Source organism: Apodemus sylvaticus, chromosome 11, assembly GCF_947179515.1.
Source record: "Apodemus sylvaticus chromosome 11, mApoSyl1.1, whole genome shotgun sequence".
Lineage (NCBI taxonomy): Eukaryota > Metazoa > Chordata > Mammalia > Rodentia > Muridae > Apodemus > Apodemus sylvaticus.
This window is the reverse complement of record NC_067482.1, coordinates 77879155-77897572: the sequence shown is the minus strand read 5'-3', so window position 1 is coordinate 77897572 and position 18418 is coordinate 77879155. Positions and strand designations below refer to the sequence as shown.

Below are 18418 nucleotides of genomic sequence, written 5' to 3'. Positions count from 1 at the left end.
TGGAGTTTTACAGGGATGGTGTTGAATCTGTAGATTCCTTTTTGTAGGGTAGCCACTTTCACTGTTTTATTCCTATTGATTGACAACTATGGTAGTTCTTTTTATCTTCTGATCCTTCTTCAATTTCCTTTGTCAGTGCCATAAAATTTTTATCATACAAGTCTTCCTTCCATTTGCTTGATTAGCGCTACCCCAAGATATTTTATATTATTTTAGGCTATTGTGAAGGTGTTATTTCCTTGACTTGTTTCTCAGTCCTTTTGTTATTTGTATATAGGAAGGCTACTGGCTTGGTAAAGTTAACTTTGTACTCTGCTACTTTTACTGAAAGAGGTTTTCAGCTGTAGGAGTTCCCTGGTGCAAGTTTTAGGGTCACTTATATACACTATTAGATCATCTGCAACTAGAGATACTTTGATTTCTTCCTTTCCAGTTTGTATCCCCTTGATCTTCTTTAGTTGACTTATTGCTAAGACTTCAAGTTGAATAGATATGGAGAGAGTAAACATCCTTGTCTTGTTCCTGACCTTAGTGGACTTGCTTTGAGTCTCTCTCTATTTTAGTTGATGTTGACTATGAGCTTGCTATAAACTGCCTTTATTATGTTGAGGTATATCCCTTGTATCCCTAATCTCTAGAGGACTTTTACCATGGAAGGGCGTTGGATTTTGTCAAAGGTCTTTCCTGCATGTAATGAGATGATAATGTAGCTCTAGGCTTTTCCTCCCAAGCTTTGTTCCCAGAAATAATGACCTCTGAGACGAATTATTTATTAGTTAATGCTTAGGCCAATAACCTTGCCTCTGCTTCCCAACTAGCTCATATCTCCATAATCCAGTATATTCTAGTCTAACTTCTTCCACTGGCTACTTACCTCTCCTCAGGTCTATGCAACCCATCTTCCTTTTTGTCCAGAAGAATCTGCCATCTGCTGGCTATTTCCCAGAATCAATCTCTCTCTCTCTCTCTCTCTCTCTCTCTCTCTCTCTCTCTCTCTCTCTCTCTCTCTCTCTCTCCCTCCCTCCCTTCCTCCCTCTGTCTCTGTCTTTGTCTCTCTCTTCCTCCCTTCCTCTCTGTCTCTCTTACTCTCTCTCTCATTCTTCCAGAACTCCCACCCCCTATTTCCTGCCTCAGTTCATTGGCCAAAGTTCTTTTGTTTTGATTGACAGGTGAACACTTTTACACAGTGCACCAATAATTCTCTCTACACGATCACATGGTTTTTGTCTTTCAGTTTGTTTATAGGGTGGATCACATCTGTAGATTTGCATATGTCATACTATCTCTGGGCTGAAGCCTACCTGATCATAGTGAATGATCTTTTTGATGTGTTCTTGGATTCAGTTTACAAGTATTTCATTGAGAATCTCTGCATCTGTGTTCATAAGAGAAATTGGTCTATAATTTTCTTTTTTTGGTTGGGTCTTTGTGTGGTTTGGGTATCAGGGTGACTGGGACCTCATAAAGTGAGTTGGGCAATGTTTTTCTGTTTCTATTTCATGGAATAATTTGAGGAGTATTGGCGTTAACTCTTCTTTGAAAGTCTTCTGTCCTAAAACCATCTGTCTTTGGGTTTTTGTTTTGTTTTGTTTTTGGGTTGGGAGACATTTAGTGACTGTTTCCATTTACTAGAGGTTATAGGTCTGTTTAATTTTTTTAAATCTGAACTTGATTTAACTTTGGTAGGTGGTATATATCAAAAAATTGTCTATTTCTTTTAGATTTTCCAATTTGGTGGAGTACAGGTTTTTAAAGTATGCCCTTACGATTCTCTGGATTCTTTCTGTGTCTGTTGTTGCATTGTTCTTTCTGCCTCTAATTTTGTTAATTCAGATATTCCCTCTCAGCCCTTAATTATTTTGAACAAAGGTTTGTCAGTCTTATTGAATTTTTTAATCAAAGAATCAACTCCTTGTTTCATTGATTCTTTGTATTGATTCTTTTCTTCCTATTTTATTGATTTCAGCCCCAAGTTTGATTACATCTTGCCGTCTATTCCTTTTGGGTGTTATTTCTTCTTTTTGTCCCAGAGCTTTTAGGTGTTAAGTTACTAATATGAACTCTCTCCTTTTTTTGATGTAGGCACTTAGTGCTGTAAACTTGCCTCTTAGAACCATCTTCACCCTGTCCCATAGGCTTGGGTATCCTGTGATGTTATTCTCGTTCATTTCTAGAAAGTCCTTAATTTCTTTCTTCACTCATTTTTCATTCAGTAGTGAATTGTTTGTTCCCATGACTTTGTAAGCTTTTTGTTGTTCCTGTTGTGGTTGATATCCAGCCTTAATTTGTGGTGGTCAGATAGGAAATAGGGAGTTATTTCAATTTTCTTGTATCTGTTGTGCCTTCCTTCGTGTCTAAGCATGTGGTCAATTTGGAGAAAGTTCCTTGAGCCACTGAGAAGGAAGCATGTTCTTTTGTGTTTGGGTGAAGTGTTGTGCGAACATCTGTTAGGTCAGTTAGCTCCAGCATGTCTCTGTTTAGTTTATGCCTTGATGATCTGTCTATTGGTGAGAGTGGTGTATTGAAATCACCTACTATCATCATGTGAGGGTTAATATGTGATTTAAGCATTTCTTTTATAAACTTGTGTGCTTTTGTTTTTAGTGCATAGATGTTAAGAATTGCAACATCATCTTGGTGGACTTTTCTTTGACAAGTATTTATTAGTGACCTTCTCTTCTGTTCTGATTAGTTTTGCTTTAATATCGTACTAGACTTTGTCTGATATTAAAATGACTATATATGCTTGCTTCTTGGTTCCGTTTGCTTGAAATATCTTTCTTTTTCTTTTACCCTAAGGCAATGTCTATTCTTGATGTTAAGGTGTATTTCTTTGATACAGCAAATGTTAGTCTGGTTCTTTTTATTGGGGAATTGAGATCATGCTGCTAAGAGATATCAGTGAACAGTGTTTGTTGATTTCCATTATTTTGTTGTTGTGATGTGGGTTAGGTTTTTGTTTTGCTTTGTTTTGTTTTCCTGAATGTGGTTAGCCTTTTCAGGTTGAAGTTTTCTTCTTAGCTCCTTCTGTAGAGCTGGATTTGTAGATAGTTTCTGCTTAAATTTGGTTTTTATCTTGAAACATCTTTTTCTGTCTGCTGTGATTTAATGTTTTGCTGTGTATAATAGACTGGGCTGCCATCTGTGGTGGCTTAGAGTTTCTTTAACATCTATCCAGGCCCTTCTGGCTTTTAGAATATCTACTGAGAAATCGGGCATTATTCTAAGAGGTCTGCCTTTATATGCTTTGTGGTCTTTTTCTCTTGCAGCTTTTAATATTATTTCTTTGTTCTGTATGTTTAGTGTTTTAATTATTAAGTGCCAGGAGGAAGTTTTTTCCCAGTCCAGTGTATTTAGTGTTCTCTACTCTTCTTGTATCTTGATAGGTGCTCCCTTCTTTAGGTTAGGGAAATTTTCTTCTATGATTTTCTTAAAAATATTTTCTGTGTCTTTGACCTGGGTTTTCTTTCTCCTTCCTCTATTCCTATTATTTCTATTTTCATCTTTTCATAGTGTCCCAGATTTTCTGAATGTTTTGTACCTGCAAACTCCCCCAATTTTGGTTTCATTTTAGATTTGGCATTTTCTTTGACCAAGGTATCAATTTCTTTTATCCTGCCTCAATGCCTGAGAGTCTCTCTTCTATCTTTTGCATTCTGTTGGTGGGCTTTGCCTCTGAGTTCCTAAATTACTCATTTCCAGTTTTCCCCCAGTTTGGATATTTTTATTGATTCTATTTCCACTTGCAAGTCTTGAACTATTTTCTTCACTGTTTGTGCTTCATATATTCCTTTAATGGGTTTGTTCTTTTTTTTCTGTAGGGATCTCTAACATATTCATCCATCTTGAAGTTCTTGGCTCTTTGGTTAGCTGTGCTGCATTCTCAGGCCTCCTGTGGTCCTGTTAGCTGGGCTGCAATGGAGACACATTGTCCTGGCTGTTATTGATTATGTTTTTACACTGGTGTGTAGGAATCTGGGTTTGAGATGATTTCAGTTGTAGGTGCTGATCTCTGACCTTGTTATTGTTGGGTGGGTATTTTGTTCCTTGGTTTCTAACTTTAGAATTATCTTCAGAGTGATCTTTCCCCAGTCAGATTCTAGAGTCTGAATCTTTTAGTATTTTTTCCTGTTTCAGTATCAGCTTCCTTCTCTACTCCTTAGGTCTGTTTGCCAGGTTGCTATTCCCAGGAAGACTACTGAGTCTTCAGAGTATGTCTTATGGGAGGAAGAACACACTGCCAGGAGTCAGGAAAGACTTGAGTGCTCCCCATGGTATACTCCACCACACACAGAGGTGCTCACTAAATCCTTGTTGGTGGATTGGATGCATAAAAGCCTTACTTCCCAAAGGAATCCAAGCCATGCCCAGTCTGAGCACCTGTAAGTGTGTACCTGCTGTGGACGTGTTTTCTGCAGAAATGACATCAGAGGTCAGTTCTTTTGAACCATTGATAAGAGAAAATCCACTATTAGTCATTAACAAGAGTCTGGACAAAGGGGCCAGAGAGAGAGAGAAGGAGGAGGAAGAGACCTCGAAGCCAGGCCAGTGGCCCTGAGCCAGAGGCTGGGTCAGGAATGGCTACAGGTTCAGAAGTGGCGGTTCCGGAGGAGCTCTGAGAGAGGCTGTGCCCATCCTGTGGTGGATTATGTAGGCCATTTGTCTTCTTCCGAGCCTTCAGCGGCTCCCTGTGTCTGTGAATAAAGCCTACTCCTTTTGGCCTGGCATTTGAGAGCCTCAATTCTGTCTGACTGTTTACCCTCTTCACAGTCATTCACCTCAGCCAGGCTGAAGAGCTAGGGTCGCTGTCCTTCCCTCTCCACACACTGGGTGTTGAACCCCCTCAATCCCTAAACTGCCAGTCCTGAAGTCTGAAATCTTTCCCCTCATCCCTGCTTCCCCTCAGGTTGACAAAACCCTACTTTGCCTTCAAGACGTAGGGAAACACTGCCTTGCTGTGAAGTATTTATTTTCTTTTTTCTTTTTCTTTTTCTTCTTTTTTTATTTTTTCATTTTTCTTTTTTGGTTTTTCAAGACAGGGTTTCTCTGTATGGCCCTGGCTATTCTGGAATTCATTCTGTAGACCAGACTGGCCTTGAACTCAGAAATCCGCCTGCCTCTGCCTCCCGCGTGCTGGGATTAAAGGCGAGCGCCACCACCACCTGGCCTGTGAAGTATTTCTTGCCATCACAAGGACTTTCCTCATTCATTCTGAACTTAGTCACAATATACTGCAAATTAACGACTCTAGCAAGTTCCCATGTAATTCAAAGAGGAAAAAGATGAGTTGAGTTTGAATATCTTGTCTTTTCAGTAGAACTAAATGTTTACACTGTCCATTCTTGTGACATTTTAATTTTTTTCTTAATAGTTTTATTGAGATATGAGTTACATACCCTTTAGTACTTTTTAAAGGTATGATTCCTTACTCCTTGGTATGCACATAAGAAAGACACACATACACACATAAAAACGCTCCATTCCCCTTGTTTAACATGCAAACAAAACAAAGTAGACAGGTCCAGGACCTGCCCAAAAACTCAAGGTAGGTAAACTGCAGAGCTAGCTCAAGGGCCTCAGTTTCCCTGTCTGTGTAATAGAAGTAAGCATTCATGAGCTCCTTTGTGTGAGCCTGCTGAGGTCAGGGTGCAGGGCACACGCATGTGCAGGGCGGATGGGAACTGGGATGGGGGCACACGCGTGTGCAGGGCAGATGGGAACTGGGATGGGCATGCACGTGTGCAGGGCAGATGGGAACTGCGGTGGGGGCACCCATGTGTGCAGGGCGAATGGAAACTGGGATGGGGGGCACACGCATGTTCAGGGCAGATGGGAACTGCGGTGTGGGCACACGCGTGTGCAGGGCAGATGGGAACTGCGATGCGGGCACACGCGTGTGCAGGGCAGATGGGAACTGCGTGTGGGCATGCGTGTGTGCAGGGCGGATGGGAGCAAGAAGTGCTTCAGAAAGCAGAATGGTTGCAAGGTAGCGCTCATTGTGGGAGGGGTATGTTCTTTTATTGGCAAAGTAACTTTTCGTATTTCTGGTTAAATTTTTGACCCTCTTTCTCTCAGGCCATGTTTTCCACTAATCGTGGGACGGTTGGAGGCTTCTTCCTGGCAGGCCGAAGTATGGTGTGGTGGCCGGTAAGTTTTCCCTTAAAAAAAAGTTTTGTTTTGTTTTTTAAAACTCTTTCTCTTTTATTATATATTTTTTGAGATTATAATATAATCACATCATACTGCCCACCTTTTCTACCTCTAAACGCTCCCTCATTGCTCTCTTTCAAATTTCTAGCCTCTCTTTTTTTACAAGCATCCATGTATATACATTCCTAAATATCACCTGCCGGGTCTGTATGGCGTAATTACATGTATGTTTTCAGGGCTAGTTGATATCAGATAGCCAATTGGTGTGCTCAGCCCCAGGGGAAGCCCCTGCTCTCAGCACCCCTTGCCTGTGTGCAGCCATTAGCATAGGTCTGAGGCCTCAGGGCCTTTTCACATGCACACTGGCGTATTTGTTATTGTTGCCTTAGTTTAGTTCATGTTTAGTCAGTCATGCTGGGGAGACACAACTGCAAAGCAAATTCCCTGGTTCCCAGGGCCCTTTAATCTCCCCACCCCCTCTTCTACAATGTTCCCCAAGTCTTAGGTACAGGAATTGAGGGATAGATGGATTCCTCAAGGCTGGGCTCCACTGCTCTGCATTTTGATTAGTTGTGGTTTTCAGTAATGGTCTCTGTTTATCGTAAAGAGGAATTTTCTTTTTTAAAGATTTATTTATTATCATTATTATATGTAAGTACACTGTAGCTGTCTTCAGACACCAGAAGAGGGCATCAGATCTCATTATAGATGGTTGTGAGCCACCATGTGGTTGCTGGGATTTGAACTCAGGACCTTCGGAAGAGCAGTCAGTGTTCTTAACCGCTGAGCCATTTCTCCATCCCAAGAGGGATTTTCCTGATGACTGATGAAGCCTGCGCTGACCTAATCTCTGATCTGAGTACAAACATTTAGAATGGTAGTTAGGCGCTATGCTGATTTATAAGGTCATAGCGCTCCTCCAGTATCCGTGCCTTCATTCAGCCCCTGAGAGGTGGCTCCGTTTCTGATACCAGGAGTGCTTCACTCTGTTAAGCAGTTCTTAAGTCCAACTGGAGAGCTCTTAGCTACCACCGAGGTATGTGTGCCACGGCTGCACCCTGAGGGTTGTCATGCTGTGCTGCTCATTGTTACGGCTCACAGGTGTTTTGTTTGTTAGTCCTGGCATGGTTGGATTTTGCATTTATGAACTGTTTTCTTTGGTAGATTGCATGGTGCCTTCTGATACCATGGAAGTCTTCAGGGAGGAGGCTTTCAGTTAGGGTCCTGCTCAGGGGCCTCTGGGCACTACATCTGAAGTACATGGTGTCTTTAGCAATAGGAGCTTACCTCCCACCCCTGGAGGGCAACCGAAGGCAATAGGAATAGTCTATAAGTTTCGGGACTCTCTTAGACAACCTCAACCCAACAACGCAAAAGGAGGATTTCTTATGCCTGCCATTAGAACATTTTTCTTTATACATTCTGGCTATTAATTCTCTGTCAGATGTGTAGTTGGCAAAGATTGTCCCACTATGTGGGCTTTCTTTTGACCTGGCTGACGTTTTTGTGGTGAGGCAGAAGCTTTTAAAAATTCTTTTGAAGTACTACTTTTTAAAAGGAGGTCCTGCCTTCTCCCCACACTCCTAGTAGGTAAATATCATCAATTTTAGTTTATAAGGAAAAAAAAGGAAGCTATGATATGTCTAAATTACATTGACCTGTATGGGATTTTGTTTGTTTGGATGTCATGGTTGGGTTTTGAATTTTTGATTTTTTTTACCATGATGAAATTATATTTCTTTATATAAAAATCTAAGGCTTCCATCTAAGGCTTCATAAGATTATAAAAATTACTCCAGGTGGCTGTGCTTTATAAATGTGAAATCTTAGGGCTGATTTACTTGGGGTTACATCTCTTGGGGTTAGAAAATCTTAGGGCTGATTTACTTGGGGTTAGTTAGATCTCAGTCTCCCCGCCCCTATGCCATTTTTTCCTTTTTCTGAGGAGGGGTTTTTCTGTGTAGCCCTGACTGTCCTGGAACTCACAATGTAGATCAGGCTGGCCTTAGACTCAGAGATCTACCTGCATCTGCCTCCAGAGTGCTGGGATTAAAGGTGTGGGCTACCACCACTCGGCAGCTCTCAGGGTCTGAGGGTGGAGGCCAGGGAAGCCTTCGATTAAGAGGGAGGTTTGTGTGTTAGAGTAGCTCTGTGAACAGTCTGGCTTTGGGCTGAGAGTTGGCTGATGGGAGGCATTAGCCCTACCCAAAGCAGGTAGGGGTCAGTGGTTTTGTGAGGTTTCCCAAGGGTATTGTTTCCTTATATATGACACAAGATTGGATTGCTCCAACAGAGACGCATAGCTTTGTTCTTTGGAGCAGAAGTCCTTACTTCCTTGGTGAAGCTGAAATTTGACTCTTCTTTCTCTAACCATGGCTTCCATCTAAGGCTTCATAAGATTATAAAAATTATTCCAGGTGGCTGCGCTTTATAAATGTGAAAAATGGTTCTGCAGTCAAGAGCATGGCCTCTCAGAGGGCCTGGGTTCACTTCCCAGCACCCACAAGGTGGCTCACAACTGGGACTTCGGTTTCAGGATATCTGATGCCCGGCCATGCATGCGATACACTTATATGCATAAGCATTTGTTTTCAAATGCCTTCTAGAGTTGCCTATGTATCAAAATCACCCATGACAACACAGATGTAGCACCAAACACTGTGCTGGCTGGTAGTTAATAAATGGGTCTGTTCTTGACATTTCCTGTAGCCAGAAAAGACTTCCAGTGGAGGGATTGGGACATCAACTAAGCCACAAAACCTTTGACTTATAATTTGTCCTGCCTACAAGATTCACTGGGGTAAATTGTGGGAGTGGCCAACCAATGACAGCTCTACCTGTCATGACAGGGAACCCACCCCTGACATTGCTTGGAGAGCTAGGAACCAGAAGCTGGATGGGCCAGAGATCTAGGATAGAATCAAATACAAATGGGAAAAACAGTTAATTGCTGGTGATATTCTGCTATACTCATTAATGGGTACCTAGTCAGTCCGTTGTCACCAGAGAGGCTTTACCTATCAAGTGATGGAAACAGATGCAGAGGGGTCAAGGACATCACAAAACCAACTAACCTGAGACCCAACATAACCTGGGCTTGCAAAGACTGGACTGTCTACTGGGGAGTCTGCATGGGACCGACCTACGCCGTCCACACATATGCTGTAGTCGTGTAGCTTAATCTTCTGGTGGGAGCTGGCGCTGTGCCTGACTCTGCTGCCTGCCTCTGAGACCCAGTCCTCCTACTGGCTTGCCTCATCTAGCCTTAATTGGAGAGGAGGTTCCTAGTCTTATTGCAACTTGATATGCCATCTGTTGGTTGATATCCATGGGAGGTCTGTTTTCTGAAGAGAAACAGAGGAGAGGTGGATGCAGGGTGGGGGAGAAGGACAGGGGAAGGACAGGGAGAGGTGTAGGTGGGGGAACTGAGGTCTAGATGTAAAAACCATAATTAAAACTAAATAGAAGGAGAGCCAAGAGCACACAGGTAAATCCCTCAATTGCTGTTACACTTGATAGATTGCAGTGACTATCAGAAACTGTTGTTAACAACTCCCTTGCATTGACTCTCATGTAGATCATATGACTAAAACATAGTTTAAGCCCACAGTTATTTATACTATTACAAATAATCAATTCCAATTATATAGGAACCATATTCCAAAGTGGATTGGTGATGAGTTATAGTAGCAAAAACAAACACTCAGAGAAACCACATTCAATGCACTTACTTTGGATGTGTCTCATAATAATCAGTGATATGCTATAAATGGTATACTATAAGTGGTATGCTTTTCTTCCTGATATTCAGTGTGTCCTTTTGAATTCTTATTTTTAATTAAACACATATGTATAAGTCTGTGTGTGGTTATGTGCACTTGTGTTTTGGTGTCCAAGGAGGCAGAGGCACCAGGTTCCCCAGGAGCAGGGATTACAAGCAGTTGTGAGCTGTCTGACAAGGGTTCTGGGAGCTGAACTCAAGTTGTCTAGAAAAGCAGTGTTTGTGTTAACTTCTGAGCCAGTTAATTTCCAGCCTGTATGGCATGTCTTGATGATAGCTGGTGTGACCCACACAGGTAGAAAGAACCCTCTGGTAAAAGGTCTCACAGCCAGGTCGGTCCCAGAGAAGGAAGTATTTGGTACCTTGGCTTAAGGATAGAAGCTGAGATAGAGAGAGGGGCGGGGCAAGGATTTCACAAGGGAAATTAGAGGAGATCTGCAAGATGGCTCCCAGAAGATGAAGTCACATCTGAGGCAAACCAAAGCCACCTCACTGTGATAACATGAAACCACAAATAGTGCTCTCTGCACTGTGCTGGTCACCCCATGCCCGCATTACTGCCGGACTGCTGCCTGGCACCCTTACCAAACAGTCTTTTGAGTGTTATGTGGTAAAGATTATTTTAAGAATGTGGAAAATGAGTTCCAGGAAGCTTAAGAGCTGAGCTTTAAAGGGGGAAATCCCCGCTTCTCAGATAGAAGTAAGAGAAATGCTGAGATGCGGAGCCCTAATGAATTGTTTGGAGGAGACCTTTGTTTACAGGGAAGTATGAGTACACCTGCATGGTCGTTTCTTATCTTTAGGTCTTCCGCCATTAGCTGTGTCTTCAACCATTCATTCATGTATTCATCCACCCATTTATACATTACTCTTTCATTCATTATACAGCTGCACGGTACAGCCCCCCATGAGCCAGATTCTGTGATAGATGTTCACAGATGACTCATACACACCAGTCACTGTTTTAGAGAATATCTGTAAAATTCTAGCTAACAGTGAGGTCTCAGAAGGAAATGTATACGAATCAAGAGTGGGTGGGCTGAAACAAGGTGACCCTTAGTTCTCAAGGGTACACTAGGAGACCTTACAGAGGACTGAGGTTTTAGGCCAGGACCAGAAAGATCTAACAGGCCCGAAATGAAAAATGTCAATGGTCTGGATATGCCAGTCACCCCAAGCTGATCCTTGAGATGTTACATTGTGTCCCATGAGTATTTATAACTATTATGTATCACTTACAAATGAAAAAGAATAGAAGGAGTGGTGCATTTGAAAATCAGAAGTTAGCAATTCAAGGTTAGCAATTCAAGAAAACCACTTCCGAGTGAAAATCCTCAAAATCTGCTGTTCCACAACCAACCAACCCACCTCCTGAATGGTCAAGGGCCTGGAAGGAGCGTGAGATAGTTGAAGATCTGAGTGAGGACCAGTGTAGGGCAGCCTGTGTTCTGAGTGAGGGACCCTCAGCAACTGAGGATTCTAAAGAATCTACATTGGCAGCTGGGCTGATGGTGTCCCCTCCTTGACCTCTGATGCCACTGAACAACTTTACTTGCCCTTTGTGCCCAAAACCAATAGGAAAACACTGAAGTTGGCAATGGTTTATTGATTTTCTACCTCTTTGGGTGTTTGAGTAGGGAGACATGTGTACAGAGGTAATGACTGGAAGACAGCCATTTTTTCTGAGGACATGAGCTCACCCCAAGTAAACAGAGATTATAGTGACTCTGGAACAAAGCTTGTGTCTAAATGTTTGCCAGAGTTTTGGAAGTAAAATATTCCGAATATATGAGCCTTACTGTATTGTCCATTCAAAGTCAGGGACAGCAATACCTGAGACCTAGCCAGCCTGGTCTACAGAGTGAGTTCCAGGACAGCCAGGGCTACACAGAGAAACCCTATCTTGAAAAACCGAATTAATTAATTAGTGGAGGGGAGAGGACAGAGGCAGGGAGCCAGTTATCGATTCTGGATATTTTGGCCATGACTTGACCTTTATCAAAGAAAGCAATTATATGAAATTAGCTGAAAATATTTTCCTTTTGAGCTATGACAATCTTGCCTGAAAAGAAAACTCTTGGTGTCTTTCAGAAACTGTAGAGTAGCCTATAAAAGCACAGGCTGGTAACAGTGACACGGACTTCTTCACAGAGGCATGTCTTTGTAGGGAAAACCTCGGAGATCTTACATCTGCACCTCACATCTGGCAGTGCCTTATGAGGTAGACTGAGAGTCTCTTTTTCTCCCCGACCTTTTCTTTTCCGGGACAGGATCTCATGTAGCCCAGGCTAGCTACAGATTTGCTCTATAGCTGTGGCTGGTCTTGAACATCTCTCCTTCCAACCTCCCCCCCCACCCCCACTTCACAAGTGATGAGAATACAGGTGTACCCCACCACACCCACTGGCTAAGAGAGATTCTTATTCTTGGTTTAGAGTAGAGCAAATTGAGGCTCAGAGCATTAAAGCAACTGGCTTCAGGTCACATCATTCGCTGTCACAGGCATGATTAGAACCAGGTCGGAGGAGATTTCACCTCACACCAGTCAGAATGGCTAAGGTCAAAAACTCAGGAGAAAACAGGTGCTGGCGAGGATATGGAGAAAGAGGAACACTCCTCCACTGCTGGTGGGGTTGCAAGCTAGTACAACCACTCTGGAAATCAGTCTGGCGGTTCCTCAGCAAACTGGACATATACCCAGAGGATTCCCCAGCATATAATAAGGATACATGTTCCACTATGTGTATAGCAGCCCTATTTATAATAGCCAGAAGCTGAAAAGAACCTAGATGTCCCTCAATGAAGGAATGGATACAGAAAATGTGTATTTACACTATGGAATACTACTCAGCTATTAAAAACAACGAATTCATGAAATTCTTAAGACAAGTGGGTGGAACTGGAAAATGTCATCCTAAGTGAGGTGATCCAATCACAAAAGAACACTCATGGTATGCACTTACTGATAAGAGGATATTAACCCAGAAGCTCGGAATACCCAAGAAACAATCCACATATCAAATGATGCCTAAGAAGAAGGAAGGAGTGGCCCCTGGTCCTGGAAAAGCTCAGTGCAGCAGGGTAGGGGAATCCCAGAGCAGGGAAGTGGGAAGGGGTGGATTGGGGAACAGGGGCAGGGAAGAGGGCTTATGGGACTTTCAGGGAGGGGGGATGCAGGAAAGGGGAAATCATTTGAAATGTAAATAAAGAAGATAAAAAAAAGTAAAAGGGGGGAAAAAAGAACCAGGTGGGAGAGCTCCCCCTGTGCTCTGAAGAAGGGGAGGGAACACCTGCATCTAACTGTGCTGTGAAGCATCTGTGTGCGCAGGCCCGGGTGGGCACACGCTGCTGCTTTCCTTGGGTCCTGGAGATAAAGGTACAGTCAGTGTGTGGCTTGAATTACTTTTTTTCCTTGGTGATGTAGTGCTGCTTTCATTTTAAAAACAAGGTTGAGTGTGCTCACCTCTGGGCTCTAATGTCCGCCAAGCTGGAGTCCAACCTCTCTTTTTTACTTCTCATCATGGAAAATGTGATTATAGTTCGCAGTCAGTGGCCGTCACCACATTAAATTCATTTATTTGTTTAGTCACTCAGTGTGTGCCTGTATGTGTATTTGCTTGTGTGCACACAGCATGGCAGGTGTGTGGAAGCCAGGGGCCATCTTGTGGGAACTGGTGTTTTTCCTCCTTCCGTCTGGGTTCTGAGTGTTGTCAGGTTATCAAACGTGGCAGTGAGCTTCCTTACCTGATGAACCGTCTCACTGGCCCTCAGTGACATTTTCATACAGTGCCAGTTCTGTGCTTATCTGCCAGCTCTCTCCTCAGCCTTCGGGCTCTGCCTGTGAGTCTGAGAGAGAGCTTTGGAGGCTTTAAAGACTTGTGTTCTGATAATTAAATTTCATAAAACCATTGTAAAAAAATCAGAAAAATCAAAAACATCAAAATAAGTTTATACTCTGTTTTCTCTCCTGAATCTGTATATATTTGCCTGTATCTTTATTTTTATCTTTATTTTTGTCTAGATCTATACCTATATATCTACATCTATATCTATATCAATTTATGAATATACATACACCTAAATATTTTGACAATCCTATGGTATATAGGCTCATATGAAGCTATTTTTGTGTTATTTTGAAACAAGATCTCTTGTATCCCTTGCTGGCTTTAAACACTGTCTAGCCAACTGCTGACCCTCCTGTCTTCACTCTGAAGGGTTGGGGTTACTGGGGTGCTCCACCACACCCATCTCCCATTTGATTTATTGAGACAAGGGTTCTGATACAGCTTACCTGACTTGGCACTCACTATGAGGAGCTTGTGGTAATCTTCCTGTCCTGGTCTCCTGAGATCTGCTATTGTAGACATTGTTACCACACCTGTCTTTATGTTACTTTATTTTACATTTTATATCATGACTATCACCCATGCTATACAAAATTTCCAAAGCTTAATTTGATGGCTATATAATATTTCTTCATAAGTTTGAATCTTAATTTATCAAACTGTTTTTCTGTGGTAGGGCACTGCATTTGGAAACATGTTTGCCAGTTTGTTTCTGTTATAAGTATCACAATAGTAAATGTCATAAGGAAACCTCATTGTCCGTGTAGCTCATAGTGTTTTTAAGGCAGGGGTAAAAACAACAACAACAACAACAGCAAACCCTATAGCATCCATATCCATGACCATCCAGACGGTATAGTAGAAGGAGTTCCATTTTTTATTCCTAAACTAGAAATACCAGAAATGTAAGAGAGACCCTATATACTTGTGAACAATAAATATCATCACTGAAGCGGTTTTGTCTGCTTGATAGAATGTAACCTAGAACTCTAGGCAGATGGCTCAGCGGGTAAACACCTGCTCTGCCAGTGTGCTGGCTAAGGTTATGTCAATGTGGCACAAGCTAGAGTTAACTGAACTCTAGTTTCTCAGCGCCTCAGCTGAGAAACTGTCTCCATAAGATCTGGCTGTATACAAAAATCACAGGACATTTCCTTAATTTATAAATGAGGGAGGGCCCAGGCCATGTGGGCGGTGCAATCCCTGGGGTGTTAGCCCTCGGTTCTCTAAGGAAGTTGGTTGAGCGAGTCACAGAGAGCAAGCAGGAAGCAGTACCCTCCATGGCCTCAGCATCAGCTCCTGCCTCCAGGTTCCTGCTTGGCTTGAGTTCCTGTTCCCTCCATGATGGACTGGGGCGTAGAAGTGTAATCCAAATAACCCTTTCTTCCCCAACTTGCTTTTGGTCCTTGTGTTTTATCATGTCAGTAGAAGCCTTAATTAGGACAGTGCGCATGGAGACCAGAGTTCAGATCACTAGCACCTATGTAAAATCTGGCACAACACTTTACTCCTGTGGACCCAGCACTAGGCATGGGATGTTGGGGCAGATGGGCAGTTCCACGGAGGTCAGTGGCCAGACAGCCTAACTGTGGTGTTTGGCCTGCATACATGTCTTTGTGAAGGATTCAGGCCCCCGGAATTGGAGTTACAATCTCCATGTAGACATGTGGGTGCTGAGATTCAAATCTGGGTCTTCTGAAAGAGCAGTCAGTGCTCTTAACCACTGAGCCACCTCTCTGCCCTCTGGTTCATATAAGACAACATGTCACTATATAGCCAGGCTGGTTTGGAACTTGCTCTGTGGCCCAAGGTAGTCTGGGAGCATCTTTTTATTTGAGTATTGAAATTTTGGTCATTCTCTGAGATGCCCAATCTGAGAATCCTTGAATCCTGTCCTTGAGGAGTTAAATTATTTGAAGAAGGAGTTCCCACAGTCTGATGAGTCACTTCAGATTTCCACTGGAAAAGACTAAAAATTTGACTGTGACCCAAAACCAACTTTGAAATCTTAACTCTGGTTTAGCGGTTCTGGGGTTTCAGAGGCGAGATGGTCAAAGCTTCTTTTAGACCATGTGCTATATTCTGACGCATGACTGAAATGATAGTATCCCATGATAAATGTATGGTTACAGACCTTACCTCTGTAACTCATGGTTACAACTATGCAGATACAGGACAGGAGTTTAGAGGGAGCTTTTTTTCACTCCAACCTTGTCCACTTGACATTAGCATTCTGTGTAGCTAGAGACAGCCCGTCTGCTCCCCAACTGATCTTAAAACAAGGCTGAGAAGTGATGGCCCTGAACATGCTCAAGGCAGGCTCCACAATCTCACTGTGGGTGAAAATAAGCTGGAGGGATTTATCGCTCTAATTCAGTAAGTCTGGGTGGTGACTGAGACATTGCAGTTCTTAGAAGTCCCAGCCGGCTGATGAACCTGCAACAGACCCTGAGGAGTTCTGGTTTTGATTCTGGAGACAGGTGTAGTTCCATTACTTTCCAGCTCTAATATTAATAGCAGAGAAAGTGATATAGCCAAATGGTTTCCTTTGAGTGTAAGTGGATTTCCCTTAAAAAGGGGGGGGGGAGCTCACAGGAAACCATTCAGTTTGTGCCCTCGAGGGACTGAAGTGCAAGTTTTAATGGTAGAGTCACTGTACTATGGAAAACTGAATTGGTCTTATCAGGGATCTAAATTGCAGCGAGAGGCAAGCTGTCCTTGGTAAATGGTCCAAACAATTGAGGGGCAGTTCTTCCCTTAGTGATGGGAATTGGAGGGACTGGGACTCCTGCCAAGGAGTTAGTACTGAGAGGTGGAGTTGAAAGATTTGGTGCTACCAGAGTTGGTTTTTGCTAAGATCTCTTTTCGTGACTTGCAGATAGTCGTGTCTTCTGAGTCTTTCCATGGCCTCATTTTGTACCTGTGTGGGGTTTGGAGGGCGCAGAGGGGAGAGTAAAAGACCTCTGGTGTCCTCTCGTCCTTTTATAAGGATATCAATCATCACCAGGCTCCACCTGTACGCTCCATTTAACTTGATAAGCTTTATAATAATCCTCTCTCCAGTAAAGTCATACTGGACTTTAGGCTTTGAGATATAAATTGTCTTTAAGGGTGGTCGAATAGTTGTCCTCTGGGGGTGAGATGGGAGAAAATGGCTACTGACAAGGGGTAGATAACTCCGTGACAGTCATTGGTAAGCTGTCATCTCTGCTCTTGAACAACTCTGAAGTAGGAGCAGGGAGGCTCTCGAGTGTTGTGAGTACCTAGATGGTACTTCCAGCTGCAAATGAGAAACTCAGGCAAATTCGTGCTGGAGAAAATTTGCCTTGAAATCTAACTGCGCTCACAGGGATTGATTGCTAGGCACGGAGCTTACCGGAAGACTGCTTGGTAGGCTCATGGGAGCCAGCGGTAGAGAGGACCCAGGAGACTGTGACCACAGTGCTTTACAGAGGTAACTGAACATGTGGGTAGGTGGGGTGACTTATGGGAGGGAGAGAATTGATATAGAAAAGTATTATAAAGGCTGGTGAGATGGCTCAGTGGGTTAAATCTGAAGACCTGAGTTTAATCCTTGGATCCACATAGCGGGAAAAGAAAAGTGATTGCAGCAAGGTGTGCTTTGGCCTCCATATGCACATCACAGCACCCCCGACGATGTGCATACGTGCTCATACATTTCCCCTCCCAATCCTCTCCCCCGCCCCAGCACATGTTGCACAGTCCTGTTGGGAGACAATGACAGGTAGCCAATGTCAGACAGGCAAGAGTGATGCAGAAAGTGCGAAACGGAGCTCTGCGCCGGCTGGCCTCATTGCCAAGTGGACAGGAGGATCTCATATCTCTCCATCTCTTGGTTACCACTGCTGCTGAAGCCTGCTGTAGGCTGGCTTGAGTTTGTTTGAGTGGGAAGCAGAGCCCCACTGAAAACTTCAGGGCTTCTGGGTTCAGCAGTAGGAATGGGAGCACTGTTTAGCCTCCATCTGTATCTATAATGGTGACATGGAAAAACTACTGAGGGATGCCAAGCATGAATCTAGATGAAGCAGCTTCAAGAGTTCTCAGTGTGGCTGCCCATCTCGCTCCCAGACACCACATGTCATCAGCAGAGTGGAAACGGACACCCAGACTATTGGAAATAAAAGGAACACTCTGAGGATGATTATATTGAGAGAAGAAGAAAAGTTGAAAGTATCTTGAAGAAAAACTCAGACTGGATATGGCGTTGGTCAAGTCAGCCAGAAAATACCCGCTGCAGGTGTTTTTTTTTTAAAAAATACCAGAAGTCCATGGCTACCTCTGAGCGAGAAACAAGTTATGAAGAAAGGGCGGGCATCGTCTCCGCAGACTTTCTGAAGGTTTCTTTCGTCTCTGTTACCATCTCATCCTCTGGCCTTTGGATTCGGGATCCACACTGGAGGGCATCTTGCAGCACCTTTGGTGAAGAATTGAATTTGACTTTTGTCCACACTAAGGATTCATGTCTGACAGCTAACTGCAGAGCTAGCACGATCTTTGGATGTCTGTACTCGTGTGTTTTAATTGCTCTGTAAATGCAGTGTTCCTGACTTAGTGAGACAGAATAGACTTCAAAATCAGGACCTATAATTTTAGCTATGGGATCAATTAATAAGCAAGT

The 18418-nt window shown here is 43.1% G+C and overlaps 1 protein-coding gene and 1 pseudogene across 1 annotated transcript in view; both read left to right on the top strand.

Moving 5' to 3' along the window:
• Slc5a1 (solute carrier family 5 member 1) overlaps positions 1–18418 on the top strand; it is a 70175-nt gene that overhangs the window by 6417 nt on the left and 45340 nt on the right. Inside the window, exon 2 of the mRNA XM_052199384.1 lies at positions 6076–6147. Coding sequence (XP_052055344.1) covers positions 6076–6147 — 72 coding nt within the window. The remainder of the gene's footprint in view (positions 1–6075; positions 6148–18418) is intronic.
• On the top strand, positions 17178–18231 carry LOC127696222 (BCL2/adenovirus E1B 19 kDa protein-interacting protein 3-like; annotated as a pseudogene).